The 13659-nt window shown below is 42.8% G+C and overlaps 1 protein-coding gene across 2 annotated transcripts in view; it reads left to right on the top strand.

The window, feature by feature from the left end:
* The window catches only part of WWOX (WW domain containing oxidoreductase), a 972677-nt gene that overhangs the window by 50362 nt on the left and 908656 nt on the right, over positions 1-13659 (top strand). For both annotated transcript variants that reach the window (XM_061172608.1, XM_061172607.1), the window contains exon 5: positions 7096-7202. In XM_061172608.1, coding sequence (XP_061028591.1) covers positions 7096-7202 — 107 coding nt within the window. The remainder of the gene's footprint in view (positions 1-7095; positions 7203-13659) is intronic.

Genomic DNA, 13659 nt, shown 5'->3' with positions numbered 1-13659 from the left:
TGCTTGACAGAGTGGGGTTTGACACTCCTTAAAAGAAAAATCTCAAGCAGATCAGTGTGAAGCCTTCTTTGAGATATGGCAGATCACATGTGAGGATTCTGATTGAGGCAGTTTCGTGGTCAGGCTTGAGCCATTGTCTCTAGCAGGGATCTTGCCCTTAAGATGTGCATCTGAGGGCTTCCCTGGTGGCGCAGTGGTTGAGAATCTGCCTGCCAATGCAGGGGACATGGGTTCGAGCCCTGGTCCGGGAAGATCCCACATGCCGCGGAGCAGCTGGGCCCGTGAGCCACAACTGCTGAGCCTGCGCGTCTGGAGCCTGTGCTCCACAAGAAGAGAGGCCGCGATAGTGAGAGGCCCGCGCACCGCGATGAAGAGTGGCCCGCTTGCCGCAACTAGAGAAAGCCCTCGCACAGAAACGAAGACCCAACACAGCCATAAATTAAAAAATTAATTAATTAATTAATTAAAAAAAAAAAAAAAAAGATGTGCATCTGAGCATCAGATGCCCACAGTAGCCTGGCAGGTGACGCCAGCATCGGTGGTGGTGACTGTGGCCAAAAGGAGAGCCTAAACCCCGTGTCTAGCCTGCAGTGGCTCCTCAGCCCACCTGCTGGTCACCAAGTGGAATTGGGGGCCCAGTATGTTCCAATTGTAAGCTTTTACAGAGAAGTTGGACATCTAATCCAACTTCTCTGGAGTTTGAGTATATAATCGCCCCAATTTTTTAATGCTGGCAAGTAATTTGTACTAGGAAGGAAGGGAGAATAGAAGGATGCAAGAGAGGGCAGGACGGAGAGAGAAAAAGGGAGGAGGGAGCCAAAATGTGGGCCAAAGGAAACAAGTCTGTGAGCTTGATTTACCCTGTGATCACCAGTTTGTAACCTCTATACTAGACACGGAAACCTAGTGTAAGATAAACAGGCATTTAATATTTTTTTGGTATGTTTTCCCTTTTCTGGTACTTTAATGTTTGTATGCAAAGCTTGAAACCCAAGTCAGGGAAATATTAAACCTCCACAGCCACTTGGTTTTCCTGATTGGATCAGACGTAACAGTGCTGGAAAAGCAATGATGCCCATTGTTTTAAAACATCTTCCATTATTTTCTTTATATTATTAGTTTTAAATATTCCTCTGGATGCACTCTTGCCACCTCCATGCAGTTAAGCTGGTTCAATTTAAACATTGTCATAAAGTTAATTTTTTATAAGATGAATCAGGTTATTAAATTTAGTAAACCATTGCCTTCATTATTTTGTGCAAACTTTGGCACTGTGCAGTATTGGCTCAGCAATACTACATTTAGCTAATTAAACTGGTCATCAGCTGCGTTATTATGGGAGTGAGGGATGCTATTCTCATGGGCTTCTCCTGGATTTTAGCAGTAGGTAGCATTATTAAACTTTTTTTTTTAATTTATAAAACTCCACACTCAAGAGATATGGTTTACTATAAAAGTGTTACTGTCCTTCATGTTAAACCATCATCTTTTGAAATATCCCTGCTTTGTTTGGCTCCAAAGGCAGTTGTAAAGGGTAAGAAGACAGAGTTGTTCATTGCAGCTTCTAAAAGTAGACTAGCAATATGTCACACATGGCTTAGATAAAGGAAGATAGATGTAAGACTCAGAGTGTAATTTTACACGACACAGGGACAGATGGTTTAACCATAGCTACAGTCAGGAATTATCTAAAGGAGAGAGGGTGCAGAGTGGTGCCCGCAGCCTGTTGCTGCCACAGTGTCAGATGTGCTCTTTTTGGTAATAAAAAGTCCTTTGCCATAGGTTATTTTGTCAAGTGAGACGGCGTGACTTAACAAGTTTGTCTGGGAAAATAAATTTTGATAGCAAAGGGGCATGCCCTTTTCCCTCACAGATTTCTAGGTAGTGTCATTCAAAACTGCAGTGAGCAGTATCTTTGCAGGATTCCAGTATTTATTCGTTGTTTAAAAGGAAGTTAGAGGGCCATCAGTACTGTTTGAAACAACTTGGGTTGTTTTAAAACAGTCCGGAATTGTAGCCTGTTAGCAGCCTGTAAGGACATTCGTTTCTTTGGCAGTTATTTATTGAATCTTACTGGGAGGTTAGTCCTATGGGCCATAGACAGGAAAAAGCACAGATTCTAAGGAGTTTACGGTTATCCTGGTAAATTAGATAAATAAAGCCCCGGGGCCTGCCTGGCCCTGCGTTGTATTGATGCTTCTTCAGTCCATTAAAAGTATGTTTGCTAATGAATGACCATCTTCCCCCACTCCCCTGTGTGACTTTTTTTTTTTTTTTTTTTTTAACACTCTTGGATGAAAATGTGATGAGAAATATGTCTGATGATTGTTCTGACCTGGAAATTTTGTAGGGACACAGAGTCCATCATTTTCAACAAGATCCGGGTGTGAAAAGTCCTGTGATTGCAAATGAAGTCGTTCTTGGCCACTTCATGCTATACCTCCATATGGCTGTCAGCATTTCATTAGCTTGATTGATGTAGCACATCAGTCAGTAAGATTTTGTCCCATGCCCACACCCATCCAGTTTTGGAACAGCTGGGCTACAAAACCTGGTGTTTTACTTCTCTCTCTTTCCCCAAATGATCTGGGTGCCTTTTGCTCACTGGGGATAAGGAGTGAAATTGGCATCATGGATCCAAATGAGTAAATTTCAGGTTGTTGTTTCTTGCCTTGAAGATACAGCTCCGAGCACCTTTTAGTACAGACACCAAAGAGGAGGCAAACAGATTTAGATGTGCAGTATTTCAGATTTGAAATTTTTTGTGTAATTATTTTAACCTCAGAGTCACGTATAGAAGGTGATCCTTAGATAATGGTAAGTGAATATCTTGGGATATAGTGCTCGGCATAAACAAAGTTCAAGTGTGTGCTTAAGCCGGTACTCAGACAAATGGAGTGGTAGATCTTGTAGCTAATTTCTTTAGATTCTGGTTGGTGTTAAAACCAGTTAGCTCATGGGTTGCTGTTGGGAGCAGACCTAGGAGAGAGCTTTTTTCAGTCATGATGGCTGTACTATATTTGCTAGTTCATATAAATCAGGACTTTGCACTGAACTGGATTTTGGAAAGGATTGGGAACTAACATTTGTTTTCCCACCTACTGTGTTTATATTAGGTTCCTAGTGTATGTTTACTATTCACTCCCCATTTTAAGAAAAATGACTGAGTTTCTGATGGGTTAAAGGCACAGCCTTAGGTCTGATAGCTTATAAATAGCTGGAGCTGGGTCAACACATATGTGTCAAACTCCTGAGTTTGAGTTTTCCACTATGCTGTGCTGGCTTCCCTTGAGAACTAGTTTATATAAATAGACTGGCCTCCATGAAGATTAGATATATGGAAGTGATACGAATGCATGACCTTTGCTTGACTCTTTCACATGGCAGTCTCAGTAAGATAATGATACTCTGATTGTTCATACATATTAACATTATCTTGGAAGCAGTAATCTATGATCATTTGACATGGCTTTGGCTGAATTACATTGCTACCTTCTCTCGTAGAATTGATTGCTTTGTTGTTGCAGCGTACTCTGTATGATTTTCCACATAGCTTACAAGATGTGGTATTTTACACTTTAGAACAATGGGGTGATGTTCAAGCTCTGAAATTAGATCCTCCCCTCCCCTCCCCTCCCCTCCCCTCCCCTCCCCTCCCCTCCCCTCCCCTTCCCTCCCCTCCCCTCCCCTCCCCTCCCCTCCCCTCCCCTCCCCTCCCCTCCCCTCCCCTCCCCTCCCCTCCCTTACCCTCACCCTCTCCTCCTTTCTCTTTTCACATCAGCAATGTCTAAGAGTTCTAGTTGCTCCCCATCTTTGCCAACATTTGGTGTGGTCATTATTATTATTTTTAATTTCTAAAAAAATTTTAGCCATTGTAGTAGTAGGTATGCAGTATTATCTCACTGTATCTTTTTTTTTTAAAATAAATTTATTTATTTATTTATATTTTTTATTTTTGGCTGTGTTGGGTCCTCGTTGCTGCGCGCGGGCTCTTCTCCAGCTGCGGCGAGCAGATCACTGTATCTTTAATTTGCATTTCCCTAATGACTAATGAGTTCAAGCCTTATAAAATAGTTGAGTTTTTCTTCTTTTTCTATTCTGTGGAAGAGTTGGTGTAAGGTTGGCATTTTTATTTTCTTAAACGTTTGGTAGACTTTACTGTTCAAGACAAATGGATCCAAGTTTTCATTTTGAGAATTTTCTTTAAAAATATAGATTTTTTTCAGTTCTTTCTCTCCTTGCAGCAATTTTTAAGTGGTGTCTTTCTGGGAATTTGTCTTTTTCACCTATATCTTAAATTTATTGGTATAAAGTTGTTCATCATATCTTTTTTTTTATTTTTACTTTAAAAAAATTTTTTTTTAATTTTTAAATTTTTGGCTGCATTGGGTCTTTGTTGCTGCGCACGGGCTTTCTCTAGTTGCGGTGAGTGGGGACTACTCTTTGTTGTGGTGCGCAGGCTTCTCATTGCGGTGGCTTCTCTTGTTGTGGAGCACGGGCTCTAGAGCGCAGGCTCAGTAGTTGCGGTGCGCGGGCTTAGCTGCTCCGCAGCACGTGGGATCTTCCCGAACCAGGGCTCGAACCTGTGTCCCCTGCATTGGCAGGCGGATTCTTAACCACTGCGCCACCAGGGAAGTCCCCATCATATCTTTTTAATAGGACCTGTAGTGATGTCCTTTTTTTCTCCCCCGCTATCTGCCATTTGTGTGCTCACTTGTACACTCAAGTGTGTGTCCTGGTGCTTGCTTGCACACGCTCTCTCTCTGTCTCTCTCGCTAGCCCTTTTTCAATTTTATTAGTGTTTTCAAGGAAGTGACTTTTGGATTCTTTGTTCCTCTGTATTTTATGTTTGTTTTATTTTTGTGAGTGTCTTTATTTTCATTACCTTCCTTCTGCTTTCTTTAGGTAATTAGCAGCTTTAAAATTTTTCTTACTTAATAGATGCTGAGCTCATTTTCTGTTCTAATATATGTATTTAGGGCTGTAGATTGTCCTTCATCCATGGCTTTAGCTGTGTTCTGTAAGTTTTGATATGTAGAATTTTTGTAATAATTCAGTTTAAAATATTTTCTGATTTTCATTGTAATTTTTGGAGTCACAATTTCTTATTTAGAAATGTGTTGCTTAGTTTCCAGATAAGGGAATTTTCTAGGATCTTGTATTGATGTCTAATTTTATTCTGCTGTGGTCAAGGGCATACTTTACAATTTTAATCTTTTGAAATTTGTTGAGACTTCTGGCCCTGCACATGTTCAATTTTGGTAAATACTCTTTAAGTACTTGAATATACATTTTGCTGTTGTGTTCAGTGTTTAAGCATATTCAGTTATTTCCAGTTTATCAGTTACTTTCAGATCTTCTATTATTTCCTGTTTATTGACATTTTTATGTTACTGATATGTTAAAATCTTCCACTTTGATTATGAACTTCTGTATTTCTCCTCTTAATCCTGTCAACTTTTGAAGTGTGTGTGTGTGTATAAATTTAGAATTGTCACATATTCCTTATGGATTAGAACTTACCATTATGAAATATTCAGTTTTTTCTCTTATAAGACTTCTTTTGGTTTATCTTTACATGGTATATCTTTTCCCATTCTTTTAATTTTCTTTATCCTTATGTTTAAGGATATAAAACATAACATACACACTTTTGTAAGGAGCATATTGTATATGTGTGTTTTATTCAGTCTGACAGTCTTTGTCTTTTGATTGCAGTTTTTAGTCCACTTTAATGTAATTACAGATATATTTGGGGTTAAATATACCACTTTATTATTGGCTTTCTATTTAACTTGTTTCACATTCCTTTTTCTTCTTGCCTTTTTTTTTTTAATTCTTCTTCTTCCCCTTTGTATTAACTGGTTAAATTTGTATTATTTTACTGTTCTCTCAGTGGTAATTGTAGAGATTACATCTCTCGGCGGTAATTGTAGAGATTATATTTTTGACTTATTAAGGTCTCATACAGATTAGTACTTTATCACTTCCTGGACAATGCAAGGGTCTTAGAATATTTTAATACCAAGTACTTACCTCCTAGGTTATATGTCATTATTATCAGTATAGTAATGCTCACTAGGTATTGTAAAATTTACAAACTATTACTATTATCATTTAGATTTTTTCATCTGTTTACCCTTTATGTTACTCTGTCATTTTCCGCATCTCCAGATTTCTATCTAGGGTCATTTTCCTCCTATCTGAAGAGCATTCTTTAGTATTTCCTCTAGTGTAGACATGCTGGTGATATATTCCCTCAGCTTTTGTTTGTTAGAAATTTTGTTCACCTTTATTTTTGAAGGGTGTTTTCACTGGGTATAGAAGCACCAAATGCTGGCTCACCTCTCTTGGCTTTTCAGCTTTTCCAGATGTTGGACCCCCAAATTCTCAAGCATAGTGTTCCTCTGATGCCTTCAAAGAGGGTGTGTGTGTGTGTGTGTGTGTGTGTGTGTGTTGTTTTGTCCAGCTTTTCTAATTGTTCTCAGTGGGAGGGTGGGTCTAGGAAACCTAGTTGCCATTGCTGGGAGCAGAAGTGCTGGAAATGGTGCAGAGCACATTGTCAGGAACCTAACAAATGTTGTTGTTTTACTTTCCAGGTTTGTTTTCTCTTATTAGACTGTAAACTCTTTGAGGGCAGTGACCATGTCTAAATCTTTATATATCCTTACTTTTTATACTGATCACATGATTTGGTTGTTATTAAGCAGTGGTTCAAAGGCTGGCTATGCCGCGAGCTCTTCTATGGCTTGGCCTTCACCTTTGAAATCACTTTGTTCCTGGGGCAGGTTTGCTCAACCTCAACACTGTAGATATTTGAGCCAGATGATTCTTTGCTGAGGGGGCTGTCCTGTGCATTGTAGGATATTTTGTAGCATGCCTGGCCTTTACCCGCTAGATACTAGTAGCACGCCACCCCCAACTGTGACTACTGAAAAAACGTCTCAAGTTATTTGCAAATATCTTCTAGGGGGCAAAATCGAGTCTGGTTGAGAACCACTAGGGTAATGCGTTTGGCACTCAATAAAGGCCATTCAGTATGACTCAGTGCTTTGCATTTGTGTTTTCTAAATTTGATTTTCCTTTAAACCGTAGGGTTTGAAACCGCCAAAACTTTCGCTCTCCATGGTGCACATGTGATCCTGGCCTGCAGGAACATGACAAGAGCCAATGAAGCCGTGTCACGCATTTTAGGAGAATGGGTAAGTGAGTGCTTGATTTTTATTTTTATAAATTTATTTATTTATTTATATTTATTTATTTATTTTTGGCTGCATTGGGTCTTCGTTGATGCGTGCGGGCTTTGTCCAGTTGTGCTGAGCGGGGGCCACTCTTCGTTGCTGCGTGCGGGCTTCTCATTGCGGTGGCTTCTCTTGCTGTGGAGCACAGTCTCTAGGCACACGGGCTTCAGTAGTTGTGGCACATGGGCTCAGTAGTTGTGGTGTGTGGCTCACAGGCTCTAGAGCGCAGGCTCAGTAGTTGTGGCGCATGGGCTTAGTTGCTCCACGGCATGTGTGATCTTTCCAGACCAGGGATCGAACCCGTGTCCCCTGCATTGGCAGGTGGATTCTTAACCACTGCGCCCCCAGGAAGTCCTGATTCTTTTAATTGTCAAATATACATGCTGGGATAAACACATGGAGGTTTTAGTACAGTTCATAAAGTTTATTGCTCTTGGAATAATGTTTTCTTTATTTTTAAAGTCATATTCACTTTGTTTATTTTATGAATGAAAGGACAAGCAAGCGCTTTTATAGTTTGTTTATAGTTCATTGTCAGTGTCATCTGCTTTATTAGTCAGAGGTTTGAGAATGTTTACTCATTCAGCTCATTTATTAAGAAAAACAAAATGTGGTTGATGCCCATGAATGCAACTAAGAGGTTATTTATGGTTTTCAGGATGACAAAGTAGCCGGCTTTAACCCTGTCTCTGGTTTTTCCTTTTTGCTTTTCTCTCTCTGTGCAGATGTTGGTGTTGATATGCCTGTGCACAAACATTTTTTGAGGGCCTGCAGTGCTCTTGGGGTTAAGGATATAGCGTCGAATAAAACACAGTACCTGCACTCGTGGGCTTCTAGGTAGGAGAAACAGACCATAAAGGGATAATTAAGTTTAATATTTAATGTAATGTCAGGTTATAAATGCAGTGCAGGACAGTAAAGCAGAGTGAGGGGCCAGGAGTTGACAGCGTGGATTATTTCAGATTGGGTGGTCAGCAGAGACCTCTCTAAAGTTGTGACATTTGATCCAGGATCTGAAGGAAGTAAAATAGTAAGCTGTGCAAAAGTCAGGGGAAATACTTTCTACGCATGTGCAAAGGAGGTAGGAACGTGCCTGGAGGATTCTAGGATCAGCAGGGACACTAGTGTGGCTGGAGGGCAGTGAAAGGGGTAGGAGGTTGCCGAAGGGCTCAGAGTCAGTGGTGACATGAGAGGGTTTGAGCCAGAGTGACACAGGTTGATTGATTTTTTTAACACGTCACTGGCTTTGGAGTGAAGTACAGACTGCATTCATTCATTCACGTATTTGTGAAGTGCCCCACTGTCAGAGGTACTGGGCATCTGGTGTTAAGGAAAAACAGGTGTTGCCACTGTCCTTGTAGAGCTTTCAGCTGAAGGTGGAAGACAGATCAATCCAAAGAAAGATAAACATCAGTGTAAACTTGAAATGATGGAAAGTGGTACTAAGAAAGTATGTGGTACTCAAAAATGGTGAATAATGCCAGGGAGGTGGGGGACATTTGGAGTCCCCAAGAAGAGGTGACTGAGCCGAGATCTCAAGAAGGGTCAGGGGAAGGTGGGAGAAGGGTCAAACCGGGCAGAGGGGGTGGCCTGTGCAGTGGCCCTGGGGCGGGAACAGGATGGGGGGTGAGGGGGAGACAGTCAGGTGCCTGGAGCAGAGCATGAACGGGGTTGGATAATCCTTGCCAAGACTGTCTTCACTCTCTGAAAACCGTGGAAGATTTCTTGCCATCCAAAGAAATAGACCATGGTTTGTTTAAGAGAATGTCTGGTGTTCTGGACTGAGAAGTTATGAAAGTCAAGAAAAGGGAGATTTATTTCTGTTTTTTCAAGCAGAATTTCAAGTTCAGTATATTTCAAATGAACTCTTGTCCTGATCTCACTGGATTCATTATTTTGAGTTAAATTAAAAAAAAAAAAAAAAAAAAAGGGCCCACTTTTTTCCAATTATCTTAGCATCTTTCTAACTCCACAGTTAAAAAATATAATAACCTCCACTAGGTGGTATAGAGCAATCTTCAGAGATGTGTAGAGAGCGAATGGTAATACATGCATATGGTTTGAATCTTCATAAAGTGTGTAAACTGAAAAGTGAAAGTCCTCTGCAGTTCTTCTCTTGGGAGGTAAATATCATTAACTGTTTCTTGTGTGTTCTTCCAGAAAAAGGTTGTGCATACTACGCAACACACCTACATACTGTTGTGTACCTTGATTTTTTTCCACTTACTACTAGAGGAGGGTTTTTTTCTTATCAGTGCATAGAGGTCATCCTCATTGCTTTTAGCTGCTGTATGATACTCCATCACGTGTTTATGCTGTCGTTATTTAACCAGTCTCCCTTTTTGGTGGACATGGAGGTTGTTGTCATTGTTTTGCTCTTCCAAGTGATGGTCTCTTAAAGTTCAGTCTCTCTCACATTTTCATCCAAAATTGACTCTAATCTCTGCTGCAGTGAGCGTTCTTGATACATGCTTTTGTGAATACACCGTAGGGCAGAATCTGCGCGGTGGACCCATTGATTCCAAGGGCAGATGGATTTAAAGCTTGGGTAGCCGTTTCCAGTTTTCATCTAGTAAGTCGGGCCAATTTCCGCCTCCACCGAAAATGTTAGAACGGTACCTGGGATCGAGCAGCAGGGAGTATCAAACTCGTAAAATTTTGCCCATTTGACATCATATTTAGACTAGAAAAATCAAATTCCAGCGACGCTCGTGATATTGTCAGAACCATCTTGTACAATGTGATACTAATGTTTAAACCAGACTTGGAAGATAATGCCCAAACCCAGTTATCTACGCATTTTAAAAGTTGTCTTCCTTTCCCGTCATATGTGAGGACAGATTCATCTGGATTTATACCATTATCACTCTTGTTTGATGCGTAGGGGCAGAAATTCCTGGATCTGCCCTCATTAACTGTGGGACTTTGGAAAGTCTCTTGATCCATTGGGTGCCCCCGTGTCCTCGTCTCTAAAAGAGAAGGTTGAACGGGATGATCTCAAAGACCCGCCATTTAGTTTTTCTTTCTTGCTTTCTAAGCCATAACTGGGTCCCTGTGAGTCAGTTTCGGAAGCCCGCATTTATCATGGTGTAGATTCATTCTCGCGTAGAGTAACTTGAGGACGACCAGCAAACAACGCCCCCAGAGGAAGAATTATCCAAAAATATTCACTGTCAGGGATGTGAATAGAGGAAATGGGAAAGAAAACCAAACTTACACTCACCTGGAGTTTCAAATGTTCACATCAGACTTTAGAGGTTGTAGACTGAAGAAACTCAACCCTTTTATCATCTCTCGTATGTTCACTTGTTCTCTGTGAACCCCGTTGGACCACATTCCTCACTCCCCCTAGATTCTGATTATGGAAGCTCCAATTTAGCACCAAAAGCTGTCATTACCATTTCGCCTCATTGCACCGTTACCAGAGTACAGAGTGTGTGACAAGCTGCCTCACCGACCTGCGTGGAGCCGCCTCCCCATGCCCTGTCCCCATGTCCCCACCCTGGGTCTGTGCTAGTTGGTTTCCTCCAGGCCTTTCCTTACCTGGTCTCTGCATAGGGATTTTGTCTGGCACGTTAGTAGATACCACCTTCTTGTGTTTCTCGAGGTCCGTACTTTATCTGGCATGAATCACATCACAAACAGAGCCTGGAAGGTACTGCAACACAGAGGCACCGTGCCAGAGATTCTCACAATGATCCAAAGTTTTTTGTTGCAGCAAAAGCTCCCTCCGAAGTCTTTGGGCGTTTGGCTTAGCGTTGGCTCACACGTGCCGAGGTTCTGGCAATGGAGTTCCTCCCTGCCTGGTCTTTCTCTTCTGGCCCTGCCCAAATCGCTGCGTCCCCGACACTCATGTCTGCCTCCAAGCCAGTGGAATGTAACTCTCACATCCACCACCCGGCATCTAACAGCCGCCATTTATTGCGTCCCTGTCATGTGCCCTGTCCTGGTCAGGGCCTTTTGTATCCCATTTATTTATTTATTTAAATTAAATAATTAAATTAAATTAAATTAAATTAAATTAAATTTTTTTGTCTGTGCTGGGTCTCCGCTGCTGCGCATGGGCTTCCTCCAGTGTGGCGAGCGGGGGCTGCTCTTCGTTGCGGTGCGCGGGCTTCTCATTGCAGTGGCTTCTCTTGTTGCGGAGCACGGGCTCTAGGCATGTGGGCTTCAGTAGTTGTGACACACGGGCTCAGTAGTTGTGGCTTGCGGGCTCTAGAGCGCAGGCTCAGTAGTTGGGGTGCACGGGCTTAGTTGCTCCGCGGCATGTGGGATCTTCCTGGACCAGGGCTCGAACCTGAGTCCCCTGCATTGGCAGGCGGATTCTTAACCACTGTGCCACCAGGGAAGCCCCTGTGTCCCTTATTTAAGAGGATGCAAAAACCTGCTTTTCCCCATTTCACAGGGGAGCCAGTGGAGGCTCAGAAAGGTGAAGGGACTCCCCCAGAGTCACACAGCTGGTGAGCGCGGAGGCGGGTCCCGGTATGTCCATCTGGCCTTCACCCCACGGTCCAGCTTTTCTACCACGTCCAGCCTCGTGTGTGTGCGTTACCTGTCCCAGGCTTTGCTTTAAAAATTGCTAGATTCTATTGGAGTGATTAATGTCAGGGTTAATCATATTTCTCAGAGGAAGCTGCTCTGATCTCCGTTATTTATTGTCCCAAGCAATCGCTTTTCATTCAAGATGTCCTTTATAGAGTCCTCAGGACACTTTGCGGGGGAGATCTAGCTCTTTCGTAAAACATAACTTAAATGGCACCACATTCCACATGGAATTATATTAAGAGCATATATGTAATTACTACTACTACTGATTATTTCAAGGGGAAATGCCCTCCTGCTGAGTTGTTTTAGATGCTCCAAAGTTAGAAACAAGAGAAGCATTGAAAACAATTAAAATTGGGTAATGTGGACAGTGCAGAAATGAACTACCCTCTTAAAAGGCCAATCCATTTAGCATAATTAAAAAGAGAGGGAGGATGGGGGGGTCCATGAGCCCCCAGTTATATTTAAGTACAGAACCTCTGGAAATGAGGTTCCTGCCTGTGTTGTTAGCAGTAACCGTACGAGGATGTGGTTTACCTCATTGATATCGTCAAGTGGATTACTCGCTCATGTCCCTTACTTCTAAGACAAGTGCCTAATTTTCTCCTGGGTATTTCAAGGACCCCAGATGGCTGGCTGAGTAGGAAGTTCATCTTGCTGTTTTGGGGATGGAGTGGATTCTCTTTTACTCAGCAGCACTGTCTGTATGTGAGAACGCCATGTGCGTTCTCCAAGTCTGGGACTCATAGGTGTGTCTGAATCCCTGCAGTCCTGTTGTTTACGCTTTCCTAAGTACTTACCGGAGTGGGGTTTTGTTGCTCTGTTTATGGAGGTCTGGCACACCCCACACTCCATCCTGAGATCTGAAGATCTCCAAGGCGTGTTGTCTGAGAAGAACAATAGATGATTAGCTATCAAAACGCACCTTATAAACAGCCACAACAAGACTCCAGCATCCCAACGGAGGGCTTTTGAAAGTGGGGCTCCCTCCTCCCTCTTACTTTATTATAGGTTCTAAATTTTGGACCTCTAAAACTTCTGGTCCTGGGGAGGAAGGAGGTTGATTAGAGCTGGGGCAGGTGGGCCTGCGGTCGCCCAGGCACCTACCAGTGTGTGCAGGGAGGAAAAGGTCTGGGGCCACGGCTGGGGTGGAAGGGGGATTCAAAGAGGGCACGGGATTGTTTTGAGTGCCCAGCCTGCCTCACGTGTACCAGGCCTTACTTGAACCTGCTTATCATGTAAAGGGTGACATGGGCAGTGTCAGAGAGCTGGCCTGTGGAGGCTGCCCATTAGTGAATGGGGGGGCCCAGGAATGTTGTGAAGCTCCAACATCTACTGGGGATTGAGATGACCAGTGGGGTGGGCAAGGTGGGCTGGCACGGAAGAGGGGCTGATGGCCCCCCCGCCGCCACCATGGAGTTATTAGGTGACCCACTCCTGATTCTCCAGAGTGCATCTTGGATCCATCCCCCTATCAGAAGGGAGGAAGGACCCAAGTATGTTGAGGTTGGCGAGAAGGCTTGGTCCCTGAGAAAGACTGAAAGCCCAGGCTTTCCTAACTTGTCTTTTTATTTGGCCTAGACTTCAAGTCTTCCTAGCGACTGGTTAGGATGACATACCATTGGCCAGGAGCATACAACAGGGATCCGGCTCAGCCACTCTTGTGTTTTCTTGGGTTATCTAACCGAGATTTCCAAGAGGTCTGGAAAAGGCAGGCAGTGTGGTCTTCAAGATGCCTCTTGGGCATATGTCTTTTGGGGAGGCAAGTCATCTCCAGTTGATAAACATTGCTCTAAAATATGCTGCATTAGATTGGCAAAGATTACAAGCAGATACACTCTGTGACCTTGGGCAAGTTTCTTCTCTAAACCTT

Source organism: Eubalaena glacialis, chromosome 18 (genome assembly GCF_028564815.1).
Source record: "Eubalaena glacialis isolate mEubGla1 chromosome 18, mEubGla1.1.hap2.+ XY, whole genome shotgun sequence".
Lineage (NCBI taxonomy): Eukaryota > Metazoa > Chordata > Mammalia > Artiodactyla > Balaenidae > Eubalaena > Eubalaena glacialis.
Note: the sequence above shows the minus strand (reverse complement) of the source record. Positions and strands in the feature narration are given on the sequence as shown.